The 22,476-nt window shown below is 41.7% G+C and overlaps 1 protein-coding gene across 1 annotated transcript in view; it reads right to left on the bottom strand.

Annotated features, from left to right (window-relative positions):
* Window positions 1-5,586: 5,586 nt before the first annotated feature.
* Window positions 5,587-22,476, bottom strand: part of DUSP10 (dual specificity phosphatase 10) — a 41,608-nt gene continuing 24,718 nt past the window's right edge. The window contains exons 3-4 of the mRNA XM_056110626.1: window positions 12,077-12,445; window positions 5,587-6,816 (exon numbers count right to left, since the gene is read on the bottom strand). Coding sequence (XP_055966601.1) covers window positions 6,551-6,816; window positions 12,077-12,445 — 635 coding nt within the window. The 3' untranslated portion in view covers window positions 5,587-6,550. The remainder of the gene's footprint in view (window positions 6,817-12,076; window positions 12,446-22,476) is intronic.

Genomic DNA, 22,476 nt, shown 5'->3' with positions numbered 1-22,476 from the left:
TTGTTTTAGTTTTATATTATACTTTACTTGAACATAATGTTATTATATATACATATGCACACATATATACATATTATATATTTAATAAGATATATACACATCTTGTTAAAAGACGTGCATGCTGGAAAGTTTGAAATAATTCTCATAGGGGCCTTCAGGTCAAACGTCTGAGTTCAGTGTTCGAAGCATGTCAAGGTATCATGTCATGCATAGGACTGCACTGATTTGTGGAATATAAAACAACATAACATGAGACTGACTCCTAAGGATAGTAGATACATGGGACAGGAAGATTGCTCCGTAACTGGAAGCCTGCCTCATAAGCAAAGGGGGGAAGGCAGCTGGAATAGAGAAGGATCACTAAGAAAATGATGGCTTGAGGAACCGATCAGGTGGGAGATGTGTGCAGAAAGTAGATAAGGGACCAAACATGATAACCTCTCAGTGTTTGTATTGCAAACCATAATGCCCAGAAGTAGAGATATAGTATGGGAAATATTATCTTCCATGGAGGCAGGGGTAGGATGGGAAAGGGGGGTGTATACTAGGGATGTTGGTTGTAGGGAATGTGCACTGGTGGAGGGATGGGTGTTTGATCAATGTGTGATTGTAACCCAAACATGAAAACTTATAACTATCTTGTGGTGATTCAATAAAATTTTTTTAAAAAAGTGCTCTAATAAATATAAACTTTCTTTGGAGGAAAAAAAAAAGGTATCATGTCATGGTAAAGGATAAATTGTTGCTAATTCTCCTACTTTTACAAAAGAGATGATGTCTAGTGGGTCATCTTGAATTTTACAGGGAATTCCTTATTGAGCATGCTAGTCCTGTTTGTCCCCCAAGTAAGACAATAAACTTTTATATGTGAATAGGTCATGAAATATTGAAATTTGTCTTTCTTCCCCTATTACATAGAGCTCCTTGAACCTTGATATTTCCTGTGATAAAGGTTTTTACAGTGTTTTGTTATGTTGCATAAGATGAAGAAACTAAGGGTGAGAATCAGGAACCCTGAGTTTAGAGGGTTAGAAAATTCAGTTTCATCCTGAACCTACAGGGAAGGGAAGGGTACTGGAATTGAGTTCAGTCCCCAATGGCTAGAGACTTAGTCAATCATGACTATTTAATAAAACCTCCAGAAAAGAACTAAAAGGAAGAAATTAATGCAAGTTCTGAACTGGTGAACACATGGAAATGTGAGGAGTATAGTGTAAAGGCATAGGCCAATGTGCTGTGTAAAGGCATAGGCCAATGTCCTTCCTCCAGCCTTGGTCTTTTACATTGCTTCCATCTTGCTGCTTCTGAGTCATGTCCTTTGGTTAAAGAAACCTGAACATCTATTAAGTGAACTGTTTATCTGAGTCCTATGAGCAACTCTAGCATATCAATCAAACCCGAGGAGAACGTCAATGGAACCTCCAATCCATGACTGACTGGTTAGAAGTGCAGGGGACAAACTATGCGTATGCCTTGACATCTGAAAGATCACATGCAGTCCTGTAATATTAAGCCATTAATCTATGTGATGTGATGTCTTCACCAGCTATATTGTACCAGAATTGAGTTGAATTGTAAAACATGAAAGATACATACCTAGTATCTAAGAACTGTTTGGTGTCAGAAAAAAGCACACATGCACACACATACACATGTGCATGCACACACACACACACACACACACACACACACACACACACACACACACCCTGAAATTGTGTACAGAAATTTAGGTCCAGAACAAAAGAAGACTCTGAAATAGTTCAAGAATGTCAGGTAACTGCTCTTATATCTAGAGTCAGTAGGTCCCATAAGGCCAGAGACGTCTGTTTTAGACAGAAATCCTGTATGAAGCTGCTGATTTATAAGTAAACCATAGAACAGTCATTTAAGATTTTGGAGCAAAATGATGACACCTTCAGGAAAAACAATCTATTCTTTTGAATAGGAGTCTGGAAATATAAATTTCCTCATGGATCATAAAATACATCTAAACTGCCCAAAGAAATAAATGCTCTTTACCCATCAAACTTCAAAGTTGAACATGAGTAAAAACATTCTACAACCCCATGGAAGTAGAATATAAGATATCACATAATAGTTGGAAAAATAAATACCACCAAGGCTCACAATCTCTACAATCTTTATTTTTGCTCTACTACGTCCTAAAACTCATGATGATCTCATAAAATTTTTTCTGTGGCCTGTGGACTTAAAGACACTTAACCTTTTCCAACAAAGAGGTTTATATGCTCTACTGGCATCATCCATTGCTGAGGTTAACAAAGGAAAATGGAGGTGCTAGTTTTTTTCCTCCTGATGACTGCTTCATGCCCATCCAACCATCTTCTCTGACTTTTGGCTCCACTGTGCCACAGAGACTACAGATCATCATTGAACACAGAGGTAACTCACTACTATCAACTTCTTTATTAGATTCCATAATTGGACATTCTGGTAGAGTCAAATCTCTAGAATAATTCCCTCATCTATATTACACAGTGGTTCTGCTTCAGATTAAACCCTGCACATATATTTTGCAGCAAACACTGAAATTGTTATAAAAGAAATTAGGAACATGTGGGGCTAGAGAGAAAGTACAAAGAGTAGGGCCTTTACCTTGCACCCAGTTAACCCAGGTTTGATTCTCGACACCCTATATGGTCCCCCATGACCGCCAGGAGTGATCCCTGAGTATAGGCCAGGAGTTTAGTCCAAAGCATTGCTGAGTCTGGCCCAAGAAATACAAAAACAAAAACAAAATGTAAAGAAATTAGGAATCTCAAATAAAATTCGGGGAGAATTACAATGTCCCTACCCACAAGGGATCACAGTTCCACTGAGAAGTGAACAGTGGGGGCTCCAAAATCAGAAAACATATGGGGAGAGATAAAACTGGCTTTCTGTTAATTGGCTAATGTTCCTGTGGGACTCCATTTTTTTGTTGGGATATTTCACATACAAATATATGGACCAGGGTGTTCAGAGTTTTTAAAGTATGGAAAAGATGCTAAAATCTTTTTTTTTAATTTATCTCAACAAAGGTCCACTAGAACAGAGAGCGAGAGCGAGAATGAGAGCGAGAGAGAGAGAGAGAGAGAGAGAGAGAGAGAGAGAGAGAGAGAGAGATTAGAAATCCTGAAGAGTCAGGGTATTTAGTTTATTATCTCTATTTAAAGGCAGGTCAGAGAAGAGTGCTTCATGTGATTTTTCAGTGTTCTTCTGTACCTGTTTCCAATTAGAGTTGAAAATTAAACCCATATTTTCTGGGATTGAGTGTTAAAGTTAAGTAAAGGCCCTCCCTGTTAATCATCGATTTGCTCGAGCGGGCCCAATAACATCTCCATTGGAGACTTTGTTGTTACTGTGTTTGGCATATCAAATACGTCAGGGGGAGCTTGCCAGGCTCTGCCGTGCGGGCAAGATACTCTCGGTAGCTTGCTGGGCTCTCCGAGAGGGGCTGAGTGTTAAAGTTGAAGGAATATAACACACTGTGTTGTTTTATTCTTAAATTCCAGCTTACATACAGGTGGGGGAAATTCTATTGTTTTATCTATCTTTCCATATTTCTCATCTCCCAGGACATCTCACTAGAGAAATTTAGTCAAATTCTAACCTGGCCACCATCTGAAGAAATTACTTAGATCCACTTTCTTTACTCTGATGTAATTTATTGATTTGACTTTGCCATATGCTCCCTTTCCTTCTGGTTCACATATTTTCTTACCCTTCAAGAGGTTATTTGTCCTCACTTATGGTCAACATGTAGTATATAATTGTGTACATTTCTTCTTTTATATCTCCCCTTGCACTTGTTCTCCATTTGTTAACTTCCCTGCCCCACTTTCTGTCCTGTATATCCTTTTCCCAAAGTAGCTAGCAAGATTTTCCATGAAATGTGATCTATATCCTGCGTTAATAGTGGAAGTTTACAAAATATTGAAATAAACATAGAGTTGGAGTTATTTTCCTGGTCACTTAAGATATTGATGTTTTCTGTACCTTTTTAAAATTAATAGAGTTTTCACATTTTCATTCTAGTAAAGAATTAAATCAACTCTGCATGAAACAACGCTTGTGGGACTCTGAAAGCCTTAGATGCATTGGTCAGCCTGAGAGATCGCTTTCTCAGGAAGACAGCACTCAATTTCTAGAGCAATGGCTTAACTAATCCATTTTCTTTTCACAAAGTAGTTAACATTCCTCATGAAGAAATGAAGAAAGACTAAGTGACTCAAAACAGATTAGCAAAAAGACCTGAGCCTTTCGCAGAATTCTTGGTATGCTGGTTGGCAAGATTCTTGTCTGCCCAGAACAGTTTCTCAAAATCAAAGTTCAAAAAACATAAATCATTCCCCTGAAGCTAGAGAGAATCTGGGTTTTCTTCTTCTTTTGGTAAAATGAAAAAAGGAAAAGGAACTAATATTATTCTATTTATTCCTAACTTCTCTTAGGAATTTAACATTTGGAATTAGAACAAAGAAAAATGTCTAATAAACATGTTTTATATCACTAATTATCAAAAAATTCCTCAAATATGCTCAAGCACCAAGAAAATTATTATGTCAGAGAGTAGAAAACATCATTAAGATTTTCAACTGGATTAATACTTTGCTATACACTAACTCACAACTATGTTCATTCTGTTCAAGCCAGTTTCTGGTCTTTTAATGAAATATTGAAATCCCTTCTAGTAAAAGAACAGTGAAAATGTAAAAAATATTTTGTGATGACATTTGTAAGCAAAATACTTATGTTGAACTTACAAAAATATGTATGTTGAATGTGGTGAGAAGGAATTGGACTACTAGAATTCTTCATCTCTTTTACTCACCGCAGGCAAGTCAGCTTTCTCTGAATCTTTACAATCTTCTAGATCTATCTTTGAGTAAATGGTAGAAAACACTTGGATAGTGTTCCCCTAGCTCCATACCAGCCCGTCTATGAATGGGAGGGAACATCAGCTCTATGTCGCTCCAGCTGTGATAGTGAAGCTGTATTTTGGGAGCTGAGTTTTGTTTGCCAAATAAAGGGGAGAATTTAACAACATACTACAGTGGACACTGTGTGATTAGCTGTAACCAAGACAACAAATAAGCAAACATCATGGGTTGGAGGGGACCCAGAGAAGCCCCCAAAAAGGCATGCTGGATAAATATTTCACAACTTACCACTGGGGATTTAACAGTTCTAACCCTACATTCTGTGTAGCAACCTAATTATCAAGGCTCAAGAGCTAGTGTAAAAGGATCTCAGTCCTTTAATGAGACTTTGCCTGAGGACCCCCTCAGGGACAGATTACACTTGCAGAAGGGGTTGATGAGGGTAGTAAAGACAAAGGCAATGGTGATAGGGCAGATCTGGAGCTCTTTGACTTTCTTGCTTTTTGGTCTTCTACTGAAAACAGAGAATTGTTGCCCTCCCTCATCCTTCCCCACCCTGACAAGGCTTGTAAAAACCTCTGCTTATTGACACTCATGATGTGATGTGTTACAAGTTATCAGACAGAGGTAAGAGATGCTTGGACTGGACCTGAGTTGAAGAAAGAAAAGGAGAGGGAAAAAAAGACACATCCCAAAGTGAGTTCCATTTATATAATGAAAATAAAATTTTACACAATCAACAGAAACACACCAATTTTTTTGCGAAAAATATTTTTAAATAAATTTTGTCTTTTTTTACATTCTGATATACATATTTAACAAGTTTATGGCACTGTAACCAGAATCAAATAACCTCCCTCCCCCCCGAAAAGGAAAAATGTGGGAAGAAAAATAATTGGTTTGTTTAATTACTTTCTCTCTCCAAGCTGGCAAACTTGCACTATTTGTCTATTATTCTGCGTCAGATCAAACTCTTTTCACACTCAAAACACCATATTATTGCACAAGAAGCCAGTGAAAGCGTATGGTATAATGGTCAGTTTCTTGCTATTTCAAAAATAAAATCTCTGAAACCTGGAGAAGAGGGTGGAGGAAGGGGAGAATAATCCAAGTATGAAACACACAAAATCAATAGTATTCTTTGTTTTTAAAAAACGTGAAGAGTTCTTAGACCACATAATTGCCCACTCTCCTTGAACTAGGACAGGGTGGGTTGGGTTGGGTTCTGTTTTCTATATAACCAGCTCAGGCAAACCCCAGGTCCTCATGATTCAATATCTCTACTTACTTTTGGTTCTTTTTAATTGCTTTAAAGTGTATTATCCTTGGTCTATGAACCTGCACAGACTATGTATTCATAAACTCTACAAATAGCTTAAAAGGAAAAGGGGAAGAAACAAGTTTTATTATATTTTTATTATTGACTTAAAAAATGACTTCTTTAGCCTCTTCCCTGCTTTATCAGTTCATGGGAAATAAATCTCAGTGGCATCAAAAGTTAAATTCTTCTCATATCTGTTAAAAATAAAATGGTTTTAAACAAGTTTGTTTCCATTCACAAACTTTATCCCCATTTTTTAAAAAAGAAAAGAAAAAAGAAAGAAAAGAGAAAACAAAGAATACATCTTCCTTCCTCTTGGTCTAATGACTGTCCATCTAGAAGTTTGTCACACTACCGTTTCCACGCCCATCAGCTTTGGTGTAAGGATCCGCGGCGTCACACCGTTGTTCAGGTCTTCCTCAAACTCCAGCAACTGTCCCATGAAGTTAAGGTTTGGGGAAATAATTGGTCGTTTGCCTTTGACAAATTTATAAGCATCAGTCATAGTCATCCGTGTGTGCTTCATCAAGTAGGCAATGACGATGGTGGCCGAGCGGGACACGCCAGCCTGGCAATGGATGAGAAGCCCCTTTCCACACTGGTGAGCTTCCTCTGGAAATGAGAGATGCAATAGGTGAAGGAAAAAGAATGAACTGGAAGGAGAGAGATGAACTGCTCTCCAGTCCCGACAATGCCACAGGTAGAGAGAGAATCTATTAAAGAGATTTTAAGGCAGTAGAAGTTACTAGCTAATTATGTAAAACTGGTTGCATCTTCCAATAGTTGACTATGGCTAAGTAATACTAGCAGGAGTAAGAAACTTCTTTTCTACAAAAGGAGTAGAGGGAGTAGAGGGAGCATTAGGTGAAGGCATCAGTCAAAATTAGTGTCCTTCTGGACAAGGGCAGCCACCAAAGCTAGAGCCACCACACCATTAACTTTATTATTGATGGAAAAATAATGAATAGTAATTAATACTCAGAAAGCTATTGCTTCAGGAGAGCCTTCCGATTAAGAACACTCATCCCACTTGTCAGGTTGTAAGACTCAACATTTTTACTCCGGAGGACTGTCACTGAGCAACACACAGGGGAAACAATAACTTCTGTGGTCGGCCAGTAGTTCCCAACCTTTCAGTCTGCACAATCCCAATCCGACTGCACACCTGCTCTGGGAACCACTTGTACCTTATCAAAATGAAAGCTGTTAACAATGTCTCTCTTACCTAGGACAGAGCAACAAACACTTCTCTAGACCATCAAATTGCTCTGCACAGGAACCACATGACAGGATAAGAGATTCAGTCTTACTCCACCCAGACTGAGGTGAATGGACACAACACAACTAGGGACTCACTCTAATTCTTCACCAGAAGGCCCAACTGCTGTCAAGTTAGCTCAGGCCCAGTGTGCCACACACAGCCCAATTTATCCTCCCTTCCCCCAGCTCCATGTGCCTTTCTAGCACAGCAGCAATGCTGAAATGGAAGAATTCCAGAACAATTGAAAGTGGAAGTACTTTAAATGTATTCTGGTATTTAAAAAGCTCAAAAGAATTGTTTGTGAGTACTGCCTGAATGGGTTCCTAATGACTCTTCCAGAGGAAAAGACATCACAAAGTGGCATCCCCAAAGGAATACCAATTAGATGAAGAGTAAGGATGGAGCATGAATAAGGAGAGTAGTGATTTAACTTCCATTACTCTCACCGGCTACCTACCAATGAACCAAAAGATGGAACATTGAACAAATTTCATTTGAAAAATCTACAAATGAAACTCACTTCTCTGAGATAACTAAATTTTAAGAAAGTACCTCCTTTTGCAACTTCTTTCAGCACACACTATTCATCAACCTTCACAGCAAGAGTGCAAGCAGCAGTGATGAAACGGTGATAGCAAAGTACTAGCTGGTTCTATCGAACTGTCCACTCACCATGCTCTAGAAGTGAGTTCCATGACTTCCTGGTACCTCACCCCTCTCTCTGAATAATGGGAATACTGATAAATAAAAGACTTATCTTTTATAATCTTATCTTATCATAACCCCAGGAAACTGGGGTTATGGTGCCACCAGCAGGTCAATCTGTACCACCTGTGAGGTGAGTGCATCAGCAGCCTGGTGGTGCCTTCAGACTTCCAGATATCCCCAAATTGCTGATGTGCCTTTGGCCAGACCCCAAAACCTTGGGGCAAAGTTTACCAAGAAAGTAAATGGCCAAAAGTTAGGTATGTGGGAAACTCACCCACAAACCACCTCCAGCTCAGCTATATAATTGGAGGCATGGCCTCTCTGGTTCCTGATTGAACTGCTTAATGGCCATGATCCCAGAGACTCAGAAACAAATCTAGAAACCCAGCGGTTTTTGGCAGAAATGCATCCGGTCCCTGCAGTAGGTTACCGGTGCTGGGCCAACCCAGGTGGGAATAGGTTTTGTGCCTTGGCCTGTTCCCCCTGGTGGCCCAGTGGCCGCCATTGTCCAGAGGCCACTGGACAGTCAGGTTTGGGCTTGCAGTGACGAGACACGAAGGGCCTCACAGGGTAGGGATGGAGCTGGTCCAGTCCTCCCCACCCCAACGAGACCCCAAGTCATTGCCCATGAACGGCCTCTCTGGCTCCTGATCAAGCTGCTTAACAGCCATGATCCCAGAGACTCAGAAACAAATCTCGAAACCCAGTGGCTTCTGGCAGAAATGCGTCCGGACCCCACAGTAAGTTACTGTTGCCAGGCCACCCCAGGGGGGAAAGGGTGTTGTCATTCCACCTGCTCCCTCTTGGCAGCTCAGTGGCCATCATCCTCCAAAGGCCATCGGACAGTCAGGCTTGGGCCCACAGTGACAAAACTTGTTGGGCCTCACGGGATGGGAGTGGAGCCCGTCTTGTCCTCCCCGTCCCAAAGAGACCCCAAGTCATCGCCCACGAATGGCCTCTCTGGCTCCTGATTAAGCTGCTTAATGGTCATGATCCCAGAGACTCAGAAACAAATCTCGAAACCCAGCGGCTTTTGGCAGAAATGCGTCCGGACCACACAGTAGGTTACTGTCGCCGGGCCACCCCAGGGGGGAAAGGGTGTTGTCTCTCCACCTGCTTCCCCCTGGTGGCTTGGTGGCCATCATCCTCCAGAGGTCAGTGGACAGTCAGGTTTGGGCCCGCAGTGACGAGACAGGCAGGGCCTCATGGGATGGGAGTGGAGCCGGTCCTGTCCTCCCCACTCCAACGAGACCCCAAGTCATTGCCCACAAATGGCCTTTCTGGCTCCTGATCAAGAAACTTAATGGCCATGATCCCAGAGACTCAGGATCAAATCTTGGAACCCAGCAGGTTTTGGCAGAAATCCTTCCAGATTTAAGTGTTAAGATTTTGGAATTTCAAAATAGCGTGGCCCCTACTGCAACCATGTGACATCATATGTTTTTCTCATGGTGATTCAATAAATAAAATTATAAAAAATGAAAAAAAAAGACTCAGGGAACATGGCAATAATATCTCTTATTCAACATGCCAAACACAGTAACAAGTCTCATGATGGAGACATTACTGGGCCTGCTTGAGCAAATCAATGAACAATGGGAAGACAGTGCTATGTGCTGTGCTATGTCAGGACTGAAGCAACTGGCATAGTTAAATCCTAAACCCTGATTGCACTTACTTTAAATTCTCCATGAACATGTCTATAAAACTTGCTGTAATTTTCCTAAAACTTTAATATTTCATTTTGTTCAATGACATAACAATAGAAATCCCCTGATCCTGCTCGGCCTGTGACACAGAGTTGTTTTCAGGTTACAGGTTATTTGCTATTTGTTTGGTTTTCCTTTTGAAAAAGTAGGTAAGCCTGAATAATCTACAAGGAATGTGGGTACTTTGATTGAAATCCTCTTAGAATAAGTATATCTTATGCTACTCATTAAATGGAAAACAATTTCCTAACTTCCCCCCACTGGGATTAAGTCAGATAAACTTGCAGTCATAACATCATATAGAAAGCAGGAAGTTCCTCCTCAACATGGAGACAAATACTTATTCCTTGAAGCTCAAGGAATTCCTTGGGTCAGTTATAAAGAATCTGAGGGCAGGGCCAGAGTGTTAGTACAGTGGGTAGGGAATTTGCCTTTCATGCAGTCAACCCAAGGTTCAATTCCCGGCATCCCATATGATCCCCTGTTCACAACCAGTAGTGATTTCTGAGTGCAGAGCTAGGAGTAACCCTGAACAATTCCAGGTGTGACCCAAAAAGCAACAACAACAACAAAAAAGAATCTGAGGGATCTTTATATCCACAAGTTATGCATCAGGAGTTAACAGAGCATGGTAAGCACAGCAATAGCTCGTTACAGAGAACCAGGAGCACATGGTTCTGCTCCTGTCTCTAACACTATAATCCCTAAGACCTTGAAGAAGTCATTTTATTTTTTAAGTGCAGCAGTCATTCCCAGTTTCCTCCAAATGTCCAAACAATGTATTCCACGGTCTAACAATGAAGACAAAATTAGCAAACCAAGCATCTGGGCAAAATGACAAGTGCTGCAAACTCAAGAAAAATCCAGCAGACTTAATGACTGCATAACCCAAGGCTATTAGTTTTGTGTTGACAACAGAGCACCAAATGTGAGAGCATTTTTCCTGAAACAGGCCAATTTGTTGGAAAATTTGAGCCACAGTTAATTTTGCCACAGTTAAATCAATTTTATCAAAATTTTAGCGAATGTTAGGAAAATTTGAGCCACCAAAATAGTATAACTAGCAGGTAAAGCACTTGCCTCACATGCGGCTGAACCAGGTTCAATCCCCAGCAACCCATATGGTCACCCATGTCTGAAATGAGTGATCTCTGAATCAGAAGTAGGTTCTGAGTACCACTGGGCGTGACTCCCTCCCCACTACCCTCCAAAAGAAAAAAATCTAATAGGAAAATTACTGGGTTTCCAGTTCACGGTAATCAAGGCTGAAGTCACTTGAAAATAAAAAGTATGGAGAATTGGTTAGGTGCTCCTAAGTGATCCTAGGAACTTATTGTAGTTTAAGGCCACATAAATAGCAAAAGTTGATGGTGAGACTGTGGTTGCTTCCTGCTAGAAATTGCTGTGCACTTTTGCTGAAATTTTCCATTGGGAACTATTTGGGCACCATGGACTGATTATTCTAACTTCTGCGACCATGGAGCAACTGAGTTCCATCTCCCCAGTACTCACATTTATGTCCTTTTGCAACCCATGGCTTATGAACAGAGACAAGGTGGTAGATAGAAAGTCATAGCCCTCCACTGACCAACTGTGGAAAGGCATTCATATTTGTTTTAATTTTTAGGAAAAGGTTCTTCAGAAGCAACACTTTAGCAAATGCCACCTTTGCCACAAACTCACACAAAGAGGCATGCCAACTACAAAATAACAACTCAAGGTGAAGAAATAAAATCAGCTCCTATATTGGATGAAGGCTTTGATAAGTATGGTAGACTTGGGATCTGGGGGGGGGATCTTATTTATTACATATTACCTCTGGTAAGAAGCTTAGGGGTGTTAGCAGTGACCTCTAATTCCTACTTTCCATCCATTCTTCCAAAATTATATTGTAAAAGGTCTCAGTGACTAGTCTCTAACACTTTTACCTTGAGCACTTGAGGGAGGAAGATGTTTTAGGGGACAGATCCCCACCAGAATTGCCTTCTACATCCATCCTGATGGATCTACGCATTTGATGGACTCAGACTTAGGAGAAAATCTTGCACCAGGTGAGAAAACCCAGACTTCATCTTGGAGCAAATTTCCTGCAACCTTGGAATATAAACCCTGGCCTGGATATTAAAGTATAAGCTGGAGGGAAAAGGATGGGAGAAGAGGCAAACTGCAAGAACAACCCTGGAGAGATAGTTACCAATGAACTCAAAAGCCTCTTCAAAGTATTGCCGCAGGTTCTGCTTATTGCTGTCGGTGGCTGGCAGACGCTTGTAGTTGAACAAGCCTTTCTCGTAGTGGTACAGGGGCAGGTGAGTGGTGACATTGATGATGTAGCCAATGTTCAGTCGCTGCATGGTGTCCACATCCTGAGCATCCTGCTCATTGCCAAGAAACAGGAAGGGCAAGATGGGGGTCAGCTCTGCATTCTCGATGTCCGGGGTGGTGGGGATGGACTGAGGTAGCAAGCCGGAGGCCGCAGAGGCGCCCCCCGCCTCCCTGCACTCCTGCAGCTGGAGGGAGTTGTCACAGAGGTTTTCATGGTTCTGCTTAAAACTGCTAAGTCCACCTGGAACCAAAGCACAGAGAGCGAGTGTGACTATCTCTGGAAGCCAGAGCTGCCAGGAGAGGCCACCAGAAGAACTGTGTGCCATATTATTTAGGAAAATCATTGCTTTCTGAAGATCCAAACAAAACCACAGGTCCATCTGGGTACCCTGGACATGCTTGAGGCTATGGCTCCATTCGGTACTTTGGGCAAGTGCTTTCAACACAAACTGGGACAGGTTTCCCTAGAAATAGTTCCAGGCAGTGTCCAGCCAATACACCAGCAGCAAATTTGATTCACCTCAAAGAGCCCTATGCTCAGTGGCCTACATACAATCTTGCCCTTGGGGGAGGTGAGCAGGCATGGATGACATCCTCGGGTGAGAAGCTTGTGCTAGTGTCTGAGCACAGCTGACCTGTCTCTTGCATCCTCATCAACCCATCTCATCCATTCTGACAATCTGCTCCAAATCCAGGAAACTGCTTATGAGGAGGGACCTTGGAAGTGCCAGAGGATCTTGACTGCCATGCCAGTTGTCCCACTTTCTGGATCTGTTACGTAGGCAAGAGAATGTGTCTCTGTAGGTCTGTTTCCTCAGCTGGAAAAAATGAGGATAACAGCATTGCCCTCTTAGCATGATTGTGACTTTAGAATGATTACACACATATGAAGTGGTCAGCACCCAGTCTGGTACTCAATGATCTCTCAGCAGGAATGAATCTTTTCACTTATAACATTTATGTAATTAGTCAGAGGTGGAAGGAACAGAGTAACACTTTCTAAAGAAAGACAAAATACAGAAAGGATAAGGTGAGATAGCTTATGATCTCTCCTGTGATATTTTCATTTGAGGACTCTAATGTTACCTGCCCTCACATCTACTAGAACAAAACCTGGAAACCGCCTCACCCCAGTCCGTTCTGAGGCCAAGGGTTCATAAAACTATCAGGAAATCTCTAATAGAATCATGAATACGTTCCTTTGACTCCATTCTGCCTCCTTACATTAAGGGTCTAGTGCAAAAAGTCTAAAATGGTGAAGCTTTTGCATTATAAATACAAATCTTCTGTGGGCTGGGGCGATAGTACAGTGGTTAGGGTGTTTGCTGTGCACGTGGCCAACCGGGGTTCAATTCCCAGCATCCATCCCATATGGTCCCCCGTGCACAATCACGTGTAACTCTTGGGTGCAGAGCCAGGAGTGACCTCTGAGCATCGCCGGGTGTGACCCAAAAAGCAAAAAAATAAAAAATACAAAACTCCCCTTTTTAACAAATTCAATATTTACATAGGAGGATATATATTAAGGAAATCATCTATCCAGAGATATTCGCCAATCAACAGAAAGATGTTCACTAATACATTGTCTACTATATAGAAAAAGACAAGTTATAAACAAAAATGAAATGTCATGAATGGGTAACATTGCAGTTTTCATCCAGTGATATACTAGTAGCCATTAAAAGCAATGAAAGGAACATGAAACCGTTTTTTTTTAAATATTAAATGGATAGTGAAGGTGAATTAACATTGTGCAATAAAACTGTGAAAGTTAGCACTACTTTAATCATTCTAGCTAAAATACAATAAAGAAAGAAAAATACATTACATGGAAAATCCACTTTATAAACATTTGCCACATATGTGATCAAGAGCCAAAAGATCATGCAAAAAAAAAAAATTCTTGTTTAAGCTGAGGAAAGTAAAGATACTACAGTATTATTTAATTTTTCCTGTTGTATTTTTTAGTTTATAGTTTGCTGCAGGTTGACTTTAGGTTGACCTTGCGACCACTCACTACTTTCGGACTAGCCTGGCACAGCGGGTAGGGCGTTCGCCTTACAAGCGGCCAACATGGCTGACCCGAGTTCGATTCCTCCGCCCCTCTCGGGGAGCCCGGCAAGCTACCGAGAGTATTGGATATGCCAGACACAGTAACAACAAAGTCTCCAATGGAGACGTTACTGGGCCCGCTCGAGCAAATCGATGATCAACAGGAGGGCCTTTACCTTTACCTCGGGTTGTATTTTTTAGCTGAATCACACATGTACATAGATAAATTAATTCAAAGAATTCTTATGAGATTCCTATTATACAATATCCATGTAAGTGCCACAAAATCTGAGTTGACAATATTCTCCCCAAATACTTGCTAATTCTAATCAAACATCTGGACTAATTCAGACCTTGACTTTATAAAGAAGGTGGGGGTATCTAAGCTAAAAGCCACCCAAATCCTGCATTTAACCCCAGAAATGGAGGCTTTCATTCATCTTGACAGTATCAGGAGAGAGAGAGCAGGATGCACTGTGTTGACAGGACCTAGTTGTACTGAAGCGGCACCTGGAGTTCATTTGTCCAGGAGCTTCTGAAACTGACTTCTACCCCACAGCTAGTTTCATCACTGGCAACCACAGCAGGAAGCTTTGGGTGATGACCTAGAGCAACTCGCAAAGCTGTTAGCCATCGCACACACTAAACCAATGAGACCCCCCAGTGATCAAAAAAAAAAAGTTCAAAGTGGATGATATTAATGAGGACTTTTATAGAAGCATCTACACTTCCCTGTGCTTTTTAGAAAGAAAACTAGTTATACTTCTCATTGATTTCTAAAATGACGCTCTGCCTTTCCTGCCCTATCATTAGTGTCTTCTGCTCTGAAATCATAATAATACCATTGGTCAAGCCCAAGGCAATCATTTTTGAAGTACACCAAAGAAATGGAAAACTAGGAAAAAAATCATTAATGAGTAGTTAAAATGATTGTTTCTAAATTGCTACTGTTGCCATCACAAACTCCAAAGACTTATTTATTTTAAAATCTGCTCAGCTTTGCCTTCATGAAATCCCAGCACACAGGGTCACACTGATTCTGTGATGGGAACAAAATCAACTGGTTTTTTTTTTCCCCTAAGTAAAAAGCAGTTGTTACAGTTTTCCACAAAAGAAGAAAGTAAAGAACAACAAAATGAAGTCTTGAAGGCAGAGAGGAACAAAAAATGTTCTCTCTGTTCTTATTTAGGGTACTCATGCTATAATTTGTCTTAAAAGCAGCTAGGTTTTTTTTTTTTAATGCATGCCAGAAAACCCCCCACACAGTAAAAAGCAGTGCACAGCTTTTTAAAATTCTGCCTCTACACCTACTTTCCCAATGACATCAGCTGGAGGCTCCCCACCTGCCCTGTTGCCATAGCAGTCACACAAAGACATACAATGACATCAGTTGGCATGATGTCAGCTCTTTGAGTGCAAACAATACAAGAACTACTTTGTTTAAGGCCTTTGGCGCAACTGTGTTCTGGGAGCCAATGATGTAATGCTAACAGGTGGCATGGGCCTTCCATTTGCCTAGTGGGAGGAAAAAACCCATTGGGGGTTGGGAGAGTATTTGAGACAGACGCAGAGTGCTCTGAATCACAGAGGGTCCTCTTGTGCAAAATTCTGGGTACATGGTATATGCAAGTCATTCTTACACTGTGAGGTCCCTGCTTGTAGACTAATCTGGGGCAAAGTGGAGAGCAGAGGATATTGAATTCAATCTATTAGCAGAACAAGGCAATTTTCTTGGAAGCAGTAGAAAGAAACAGTAGTCTCCTGCTCAGTTTAGGTATCATGGTTTGTGCACATTTACCATTTAGCCCAATGAAGGGCACCTCTCTGGGTATGGGTAAGACTTAAAATCAAGTGGCAGAATCTCACAGCGATGATTTTACAGAGGGAGGATTTGTTCCCTTGAATTGGAAGTGAGAGTTGTGGAGGGAAGAAAGGAAGGAGTTGGGGCTTTGGGGAGGTTCTGTTTTTCCGAACCATCATTTACCACTAGAGTGAAGTGCTAATTGCTTGTGAGATTTGATTATTCTGTATTCATATTCATTATTTTTTATCCGAGGACTCTGCAACACAGTTACAGATGACTGGTGGAGAATGAGCGGAACTTGGTGGTGGAGAGAGGGGGGAAGAGGCAGGCTGACTCGTGAGACAGACCTGTGAACAGCCTCTTAGGGTTGTGAGATGGGTAAGAAATCAGTTTCCTGGAAAGCTAGCAGTGGGGTGAAGGTGCAAGCCTTCCATGCAGCCCACCCCAGTTCAAACCTTGGCACCATACATGGCCCACCATGCAAAGCTGGCTGGGCCCCTCTGCCCTGCCAATGTACTTAATATTAAACGTTTAAGGAGAAGCTAGGTTTCAGAGCTTTTAACCTTCTTGTATGTAAAAAAGAACCAGGAACCAACCCCCAAAGGCAGCCTTAACACCAAAGAACAAGCACTCATTACAAGAAAAGCTTACTAGATCAGCACGATGCCAAAGTTCTACCCTCACATTCTCAACAAAAACTGAATCCATTCTAACAGCTGGATTTCCCAGAGCAGGACTGAGCAGTTTAAACTGAAGACAGTACAGTGGACATGGCACTCTCCTTGCACACAGCTGACCTTGGTTTGATCACTGGCACCATTTATGGTCCCCTGAGCCCTGCTAGGAGTGATTTCTGAGTGCAGAGTAAGGGGTAAGAACAAATTTGTTTGGCCCAAAAAGCAAATCAAACAAACAAACAAGCAAAAAAAAAAAAAGTGTTCTCTACCCTTCCCTCCTTCCCTCCCCTCAGCCAGAATCACACAGTCTGGCTAATCTTGAGCACCCAGCAACTGCCAAAGGCTCCATGCAAATGTTTTCTAGGCATAAGTAATAAGCCAGAGGCAAGGGTTTTCAAACTCTCTCCCATAAGTTTCTGTGCTCCCCTGAGTATGGTCAGCATGTTGATTCTGATGACAACAACAAAGAAAACCAGGCAACCAATGGAAAAAATGAACAAACACCCCCCAATGTGTCTGCCCATAGTGGGGCATCAGTTTAGGAGACTCCCACAGAAACATAAGATACCAGACTGAGTGGGAAACCTCTCCCTACAGGGGTGTTCTGGGTCTCCCGCTAACATTTTGATTATGGCTGCTTCGAGACAGAGGAACCCTTGGTCATGGGAAGCAGAACTCTGAGTGACCAACTAACTAAACACACCCAAATGCAGCAAGAGATTTCCATATTTAAAGATAGACTCCACTTCTCCATGCAAGCTTTAGCGTTTCAGGCGCAGCTGAAAAGGGAGCAGTTTGCAGAAATATGAGGAAAACTCTCACTGAAGGTTGTCCAAAGGGAGTGACGCCCAAAAGTGGTGGGGCAGGGAGGGCAATTTAGGCTCTTCCACAAGCTTACTGCAAGCAGGCTGATCACACTCCTCATAGATAGACAGACAGACAGACAGATGAGAGACAGATAGATAGATAGATATAGATATAGATTTTTTTTATGGTGACCCATATTTTTTTAAAAAATGGTACTTTGAGGCCAGTAATTGAGAATATAGACTCCAGAAGTAGAGTTTAAACTCATGACTCCTAGCACTCCCCGGCTCTATTCCTGAGAAGAGTTGTTCACAGCACAAGTTCCTCCATCTGGAATATGAAGTTAATAGCAGTGCTCATCTCCTAGGCTCTGGATGGAGATGAAGTGGTCTTACTCTACTAATGGGAGTTAAAACCTTAGTGGTCTAAAAGGAGCTCCAGTGAGGCCGTGCAGTGGGTCCTCCAGGTAAACGTGGAACATCAAAGCAGACACTCAAGATCCATTTTGCCTAAGATTCTTGTGGCAGCAAAGAAGCCTAATGAGTAGGAGTTTATGACAGTCTTCCAGAGCAGAAAACCCTAAATAAGCTCTAAGTCACTCATCCTTTACAGGGCAGAAAAGCGCTCCCTGGGGTAGGACAAGGATTTGAAAAGTTCAGGTATTGGCTGAACCTTCAGAGATAACTTCTGTCCCTTGTTTTTATGAAATAGACTTCCTGTTCCACAGGCAAATATGAACATTTCACTTTATTGGGCGGGGGGGGGGGGGGGGGCGGTGAGTCACATCCGGTGGTGCAAGGCCAGCCCCCTGCCCACTATACTAGATCTATCTCTAGCCCTCTCCCAAAGTTGGGTATTTTAACTTCAGTAACAGATGACTTCTCCTTCATTGTTTGATCATCTAGTTTTCCTCCCTCTGCTCCCCCTGCCCAATATGTTAGGATCTCTTTCCTAACAAAGAGCTCCATTAAAGACTCATTAAAAGCAATGGAGGGTATGGGAATGGGCAATGCTGTAGTGGATGAGGTAACGGGGCATCCCTTATGGTCCCCTGAGCACCGCCGGGAGTACTTTCTGAGTGCAGAACTAGGAATAATCCCTGAGCATTACTCAGTGTGGCCCAACCACCCCCCCAAAAAAACTAATAATGATAATAAAAATAAATTAAAAGTTCTAAAGGCAATAAAGGTGAGACAGTGTGTGTGAAGAAAGCAGCTGGGGATAAAGGAGCAGCTTTGTTACCCAGGGAAGAGAGCAACTGCATTGGGGGCGAAGGGCAGAGTCTGAGTCTCTAAGTATGGCTAGTGGAACATTGTGTCAGAGTACTCCAGTGCTGTATTCACATACAAAAATTCCCACCTGTTAAAAGATAGAACTCAGAAGAAAAATGAAAATAAATTGTAAGAAAACAAACAAAAAAACAAAACCTGTGTTTCTTGATTGTTTGAGTTAGTATCTAAGGAACATATATATATTTGATGTATTTGATATATATCTGTTAGCTCCTTGCCTCATGCAGATTTCACTGTCTGGTCTAACTGGCAGCAGACACACATTATCTCTTATACATATATTTAATTAATTTAAATTTTGTTTAGGGCCTTACCAGTGGTACTCAGGGCTTAAACCTGGCTCTGTGCTCAGGGATCATTCCTGGCGGTGCTTGAACTGCAGTTGCTGCTTGCAAGACAAATACCTTATCCAGTGGACAATCTCTTCAGCCCCATGGATGGTTCTAAAAGTCCATGGTGGAAAGGAGTCAATAGTATAGATGGCAGCAGTGAGAGAACTTCACCTTGGATTTACAATAGTGGTCCTGCCAAATGCATGTCCATAGACTGATTTGGGACATGCTTGATTGGCTCTTTCTGGATCAACTTCAAATGGCCTGTAACACACACACCCTGTTTATTTAAGACTTTCCAACCATGTAGCCATGTGGGCCAGACTCGTCTAAGGAATAGCAAAGACAGCAAGGTTTCCTAGGTGTTAGTAGAATATTGAAGGATGGCACAGTTGGTTCAGCAATGCAGAGAATAGAAACAGCTAGAATCAATTCCAAGCAAGAGAAAGGATATGGAAGCAGAGGCTGTAGGCACCCTCCCCCAGCCCTTTCTGTGTGGCCTGGGTCCTGGTTTCCTCTACCAAGTGCAGAGGAAGTGGCTTAAGACAGAAACTGGGGCTTGTGGTTGCAGATCACCCTTAGAAATCACATTATACTCGGATATATGTGCCCTAAGACGTCGAGAGAATTGGAGAAATAAAAAACCTCTTCTAGGCTTATCAAATAGTCATAAATATATCTCAGCAAATTTAAAAGACATTTCCTATCAATCTTAGAAATAGAGAAAAATTTTATATGACATAGATATGCAAAATATATACTGAACTTAAAATCAAAGGTACCAGGACTTGACCCTGGGTCTACCTCATGCAAGGCAAGCATCCTAACTGCTGTACTATCTCTCCAGTCCAATTTTTCATCACTTTAATTGCTCAATTGAAGGGTTACAAACTTCTCTATAAAACTTGGGTATATTATAAATATAGGTGCAGCCACACTGTACAATGAAAGTTGTTCTACTGATACGTATTCGTTTGCTCATAGTTTCTTTTCTTGACACATCTATTTTGCTAGATTTACTTGAACTTCAATTCTTAGCAGGAGGAGTTTTACATGAATCTCTTTGTACACAGGATGAGTCACAGGAATACAGGTCATGTGTTGATACAATTGACACCAAGAGAAGCTATAGAGGAAAGGCAATGAGATAATCAACCTGTCTCTTTATGGAAATAATTTATGAAAATTAAAAGATAAAAATCTCCCTGATGTCCACTTAGTGACAAATCATTAGTAGAAATAGCTTCAAGAATGTCCCTCAGAAAAGTATGTTCCCGGTGGATTACTGGTGACATAATAATAATACTCAATATTAGTTCATCTAACAAGATTGTGCTGTTTTGTCTAATAAAAGAAAACTTCCTAAAATGCTTAGGTTATATTCCTAAAATATTACAATCTTCTTGAATTAAGGTTAATAGTATTATCCTCTTATTGACTTTTCTGGACAGAAATCATAATTTAGAGCACGGATTCTTACGTGAAATAGAAATTGCTGGTAAACTCAGTATAACATGGGTATCATAACTAATTTTTTTACCTTCAGATCGCATGTTATCTCGCCCACCATAAGTTGGTATTACAAAGTTCTACCTTTCTGGAAGTAAGCTAGTATTTGGCTATACAATTTGCCAAGAACTTAAAAACAATCCTCTTTGTTCTGTTCTCTCCTTAGAGTACCACAGACATGTTTTCAGTTAAAAAGTTGCTTCTATATTTTTCTATGCTTATTTTCAATTATTCATTTGTTTAGGAGCACTTTTAATGTGCCACATTTAAAAATGCATGACTTCCTCTTTGAGAAAGTCTTTGTATTATCCCCCCACCACTACTTAAAAGGAATTTTTCAAAATTCCTGCCTTAAAATTTACCTCGGGGGGAAAAAATGAACTGAGTCAGAGCGAGACAGGACATAGGAAGTGGGGTGAGAGAAATGAAAATGAAGTTTGCATGGAGTGCCTCCAGAGAACCCCAAACCTTGGCATGCTTTCCTCCATGTTTAAAAGATCATCACAGCCCACCCCCCATTTGAATCTAGGGTCCCAGCTCCAGAGCTACTTTAGGGACCTATGTGTTCTCTTAGGATAGAGCTAGCACCAGAAGGCAGGGATAAACTGCAAGTCCATCCTGGAGGCTCTCAATCTCACATGCAAAAAATACAGCAGCTCCCAGGAAGGGAGGCAGGTCCTAAGCTCCTGAACAACAGCCCCAGACTCCCCTACACACACACACACACACACACACACACACACACACACACACACACACACACACGCACACACACACACACACACACACACTTTCTCTCTCTCTCTCTCTCTCTCTCTTAGGCTTTAAGGACACAAGGATATCACCTGGTTCATCTGTTTGTATTTGCCAAAACAGGGGCAGATTGTTTGAGAAGCTACTTCACAAGTATGTAAATAGAGCCTGTTCCTTTAAATCTGTTGCCTCCTTTATTTACATTAGAACAGAAAGCACAGCCAGAAGCAACAGCTGAAGACAGTCGTGTAATTTTCCACAAAGACAACAATTAAACAGCTTAAGTTTCTTTCTCCAGCAGAGGACTTTGCTGAGAGCAGAATTCAAAGGGTGAGACAAGAGAATCTCCAGCCCAGCAACCCTGTTATTGCAGGACTCCTGAAAAGGAGAGATCTAGGCCTTTAGCTGGGTTCTCCTCCTCCCTTCACTGCAGCCTTCCAGCCCTCCCTCTCACCGAGGTCCTGCAGAGCAGTACTGGAAAGAAGCATCTACCTGAGGTGCTTCCAAGGCCTGGATTTCCAAACAATTCTCAGAAAGTCTTCCAGACCTATGTTGAAAGAGTCAAGAGGAGGTGTACAGAGCCAAAATCCTTACACACACACACACACACACACACACACACACACACCCCTGTTACCTCAGAGAACCACAGCATTCCACTCCTCTATGAACTCTCTCCAATAGGCATCCCTAAGCACTGTTACAGGCAGAGAGGGGGCCTCTGAGAAGGTATGCTGGGGAAAATTGTCCAAAATGTGAACCAGCCCAGTGGCATCAAGGCCTTCTATACAAAGACACTCTCAGGAGCCTAGAACCCCCTCAAGATGCAGAGTTCCAGACCAAGCCTGGGAGACTTCCTGAGAGAGGTGGCCAGACCCCATGGGAGAGGTGCCACCCTGGAGCAGAGGCCGGGCAAACACCATCCAAAAAGAAGATCAGCTGCTCTGCTCCCAGCTCTCCCCATTGGCAGCCACCCTAGCAATGGACTGGGATTTGTGGGGACACCAGACAGGAAAAACTATATTAAACTAACTTGGTAGAGGAAG

Source organism: Sorex fumeus, unplaced genomic scaffold (assembly GCF_029834395.1).
Source record: "Sorex fumeus unplaced genomic scaffold, SorFum_2.1 ptg000010l, whole genome shotgun sequence".
Classification (NCBI taxonomy): Eukaryota; Metazoa; Chordata; class Mammalia; order Eulipotyphla; family Soricidae; genus Sorex; species Sorex fumeus.
The sequence above is the reverse complement of the archived record's forward strand: the minus strand, read 5'-3'. Positions and strand labels throughout refer to the sequence as shown.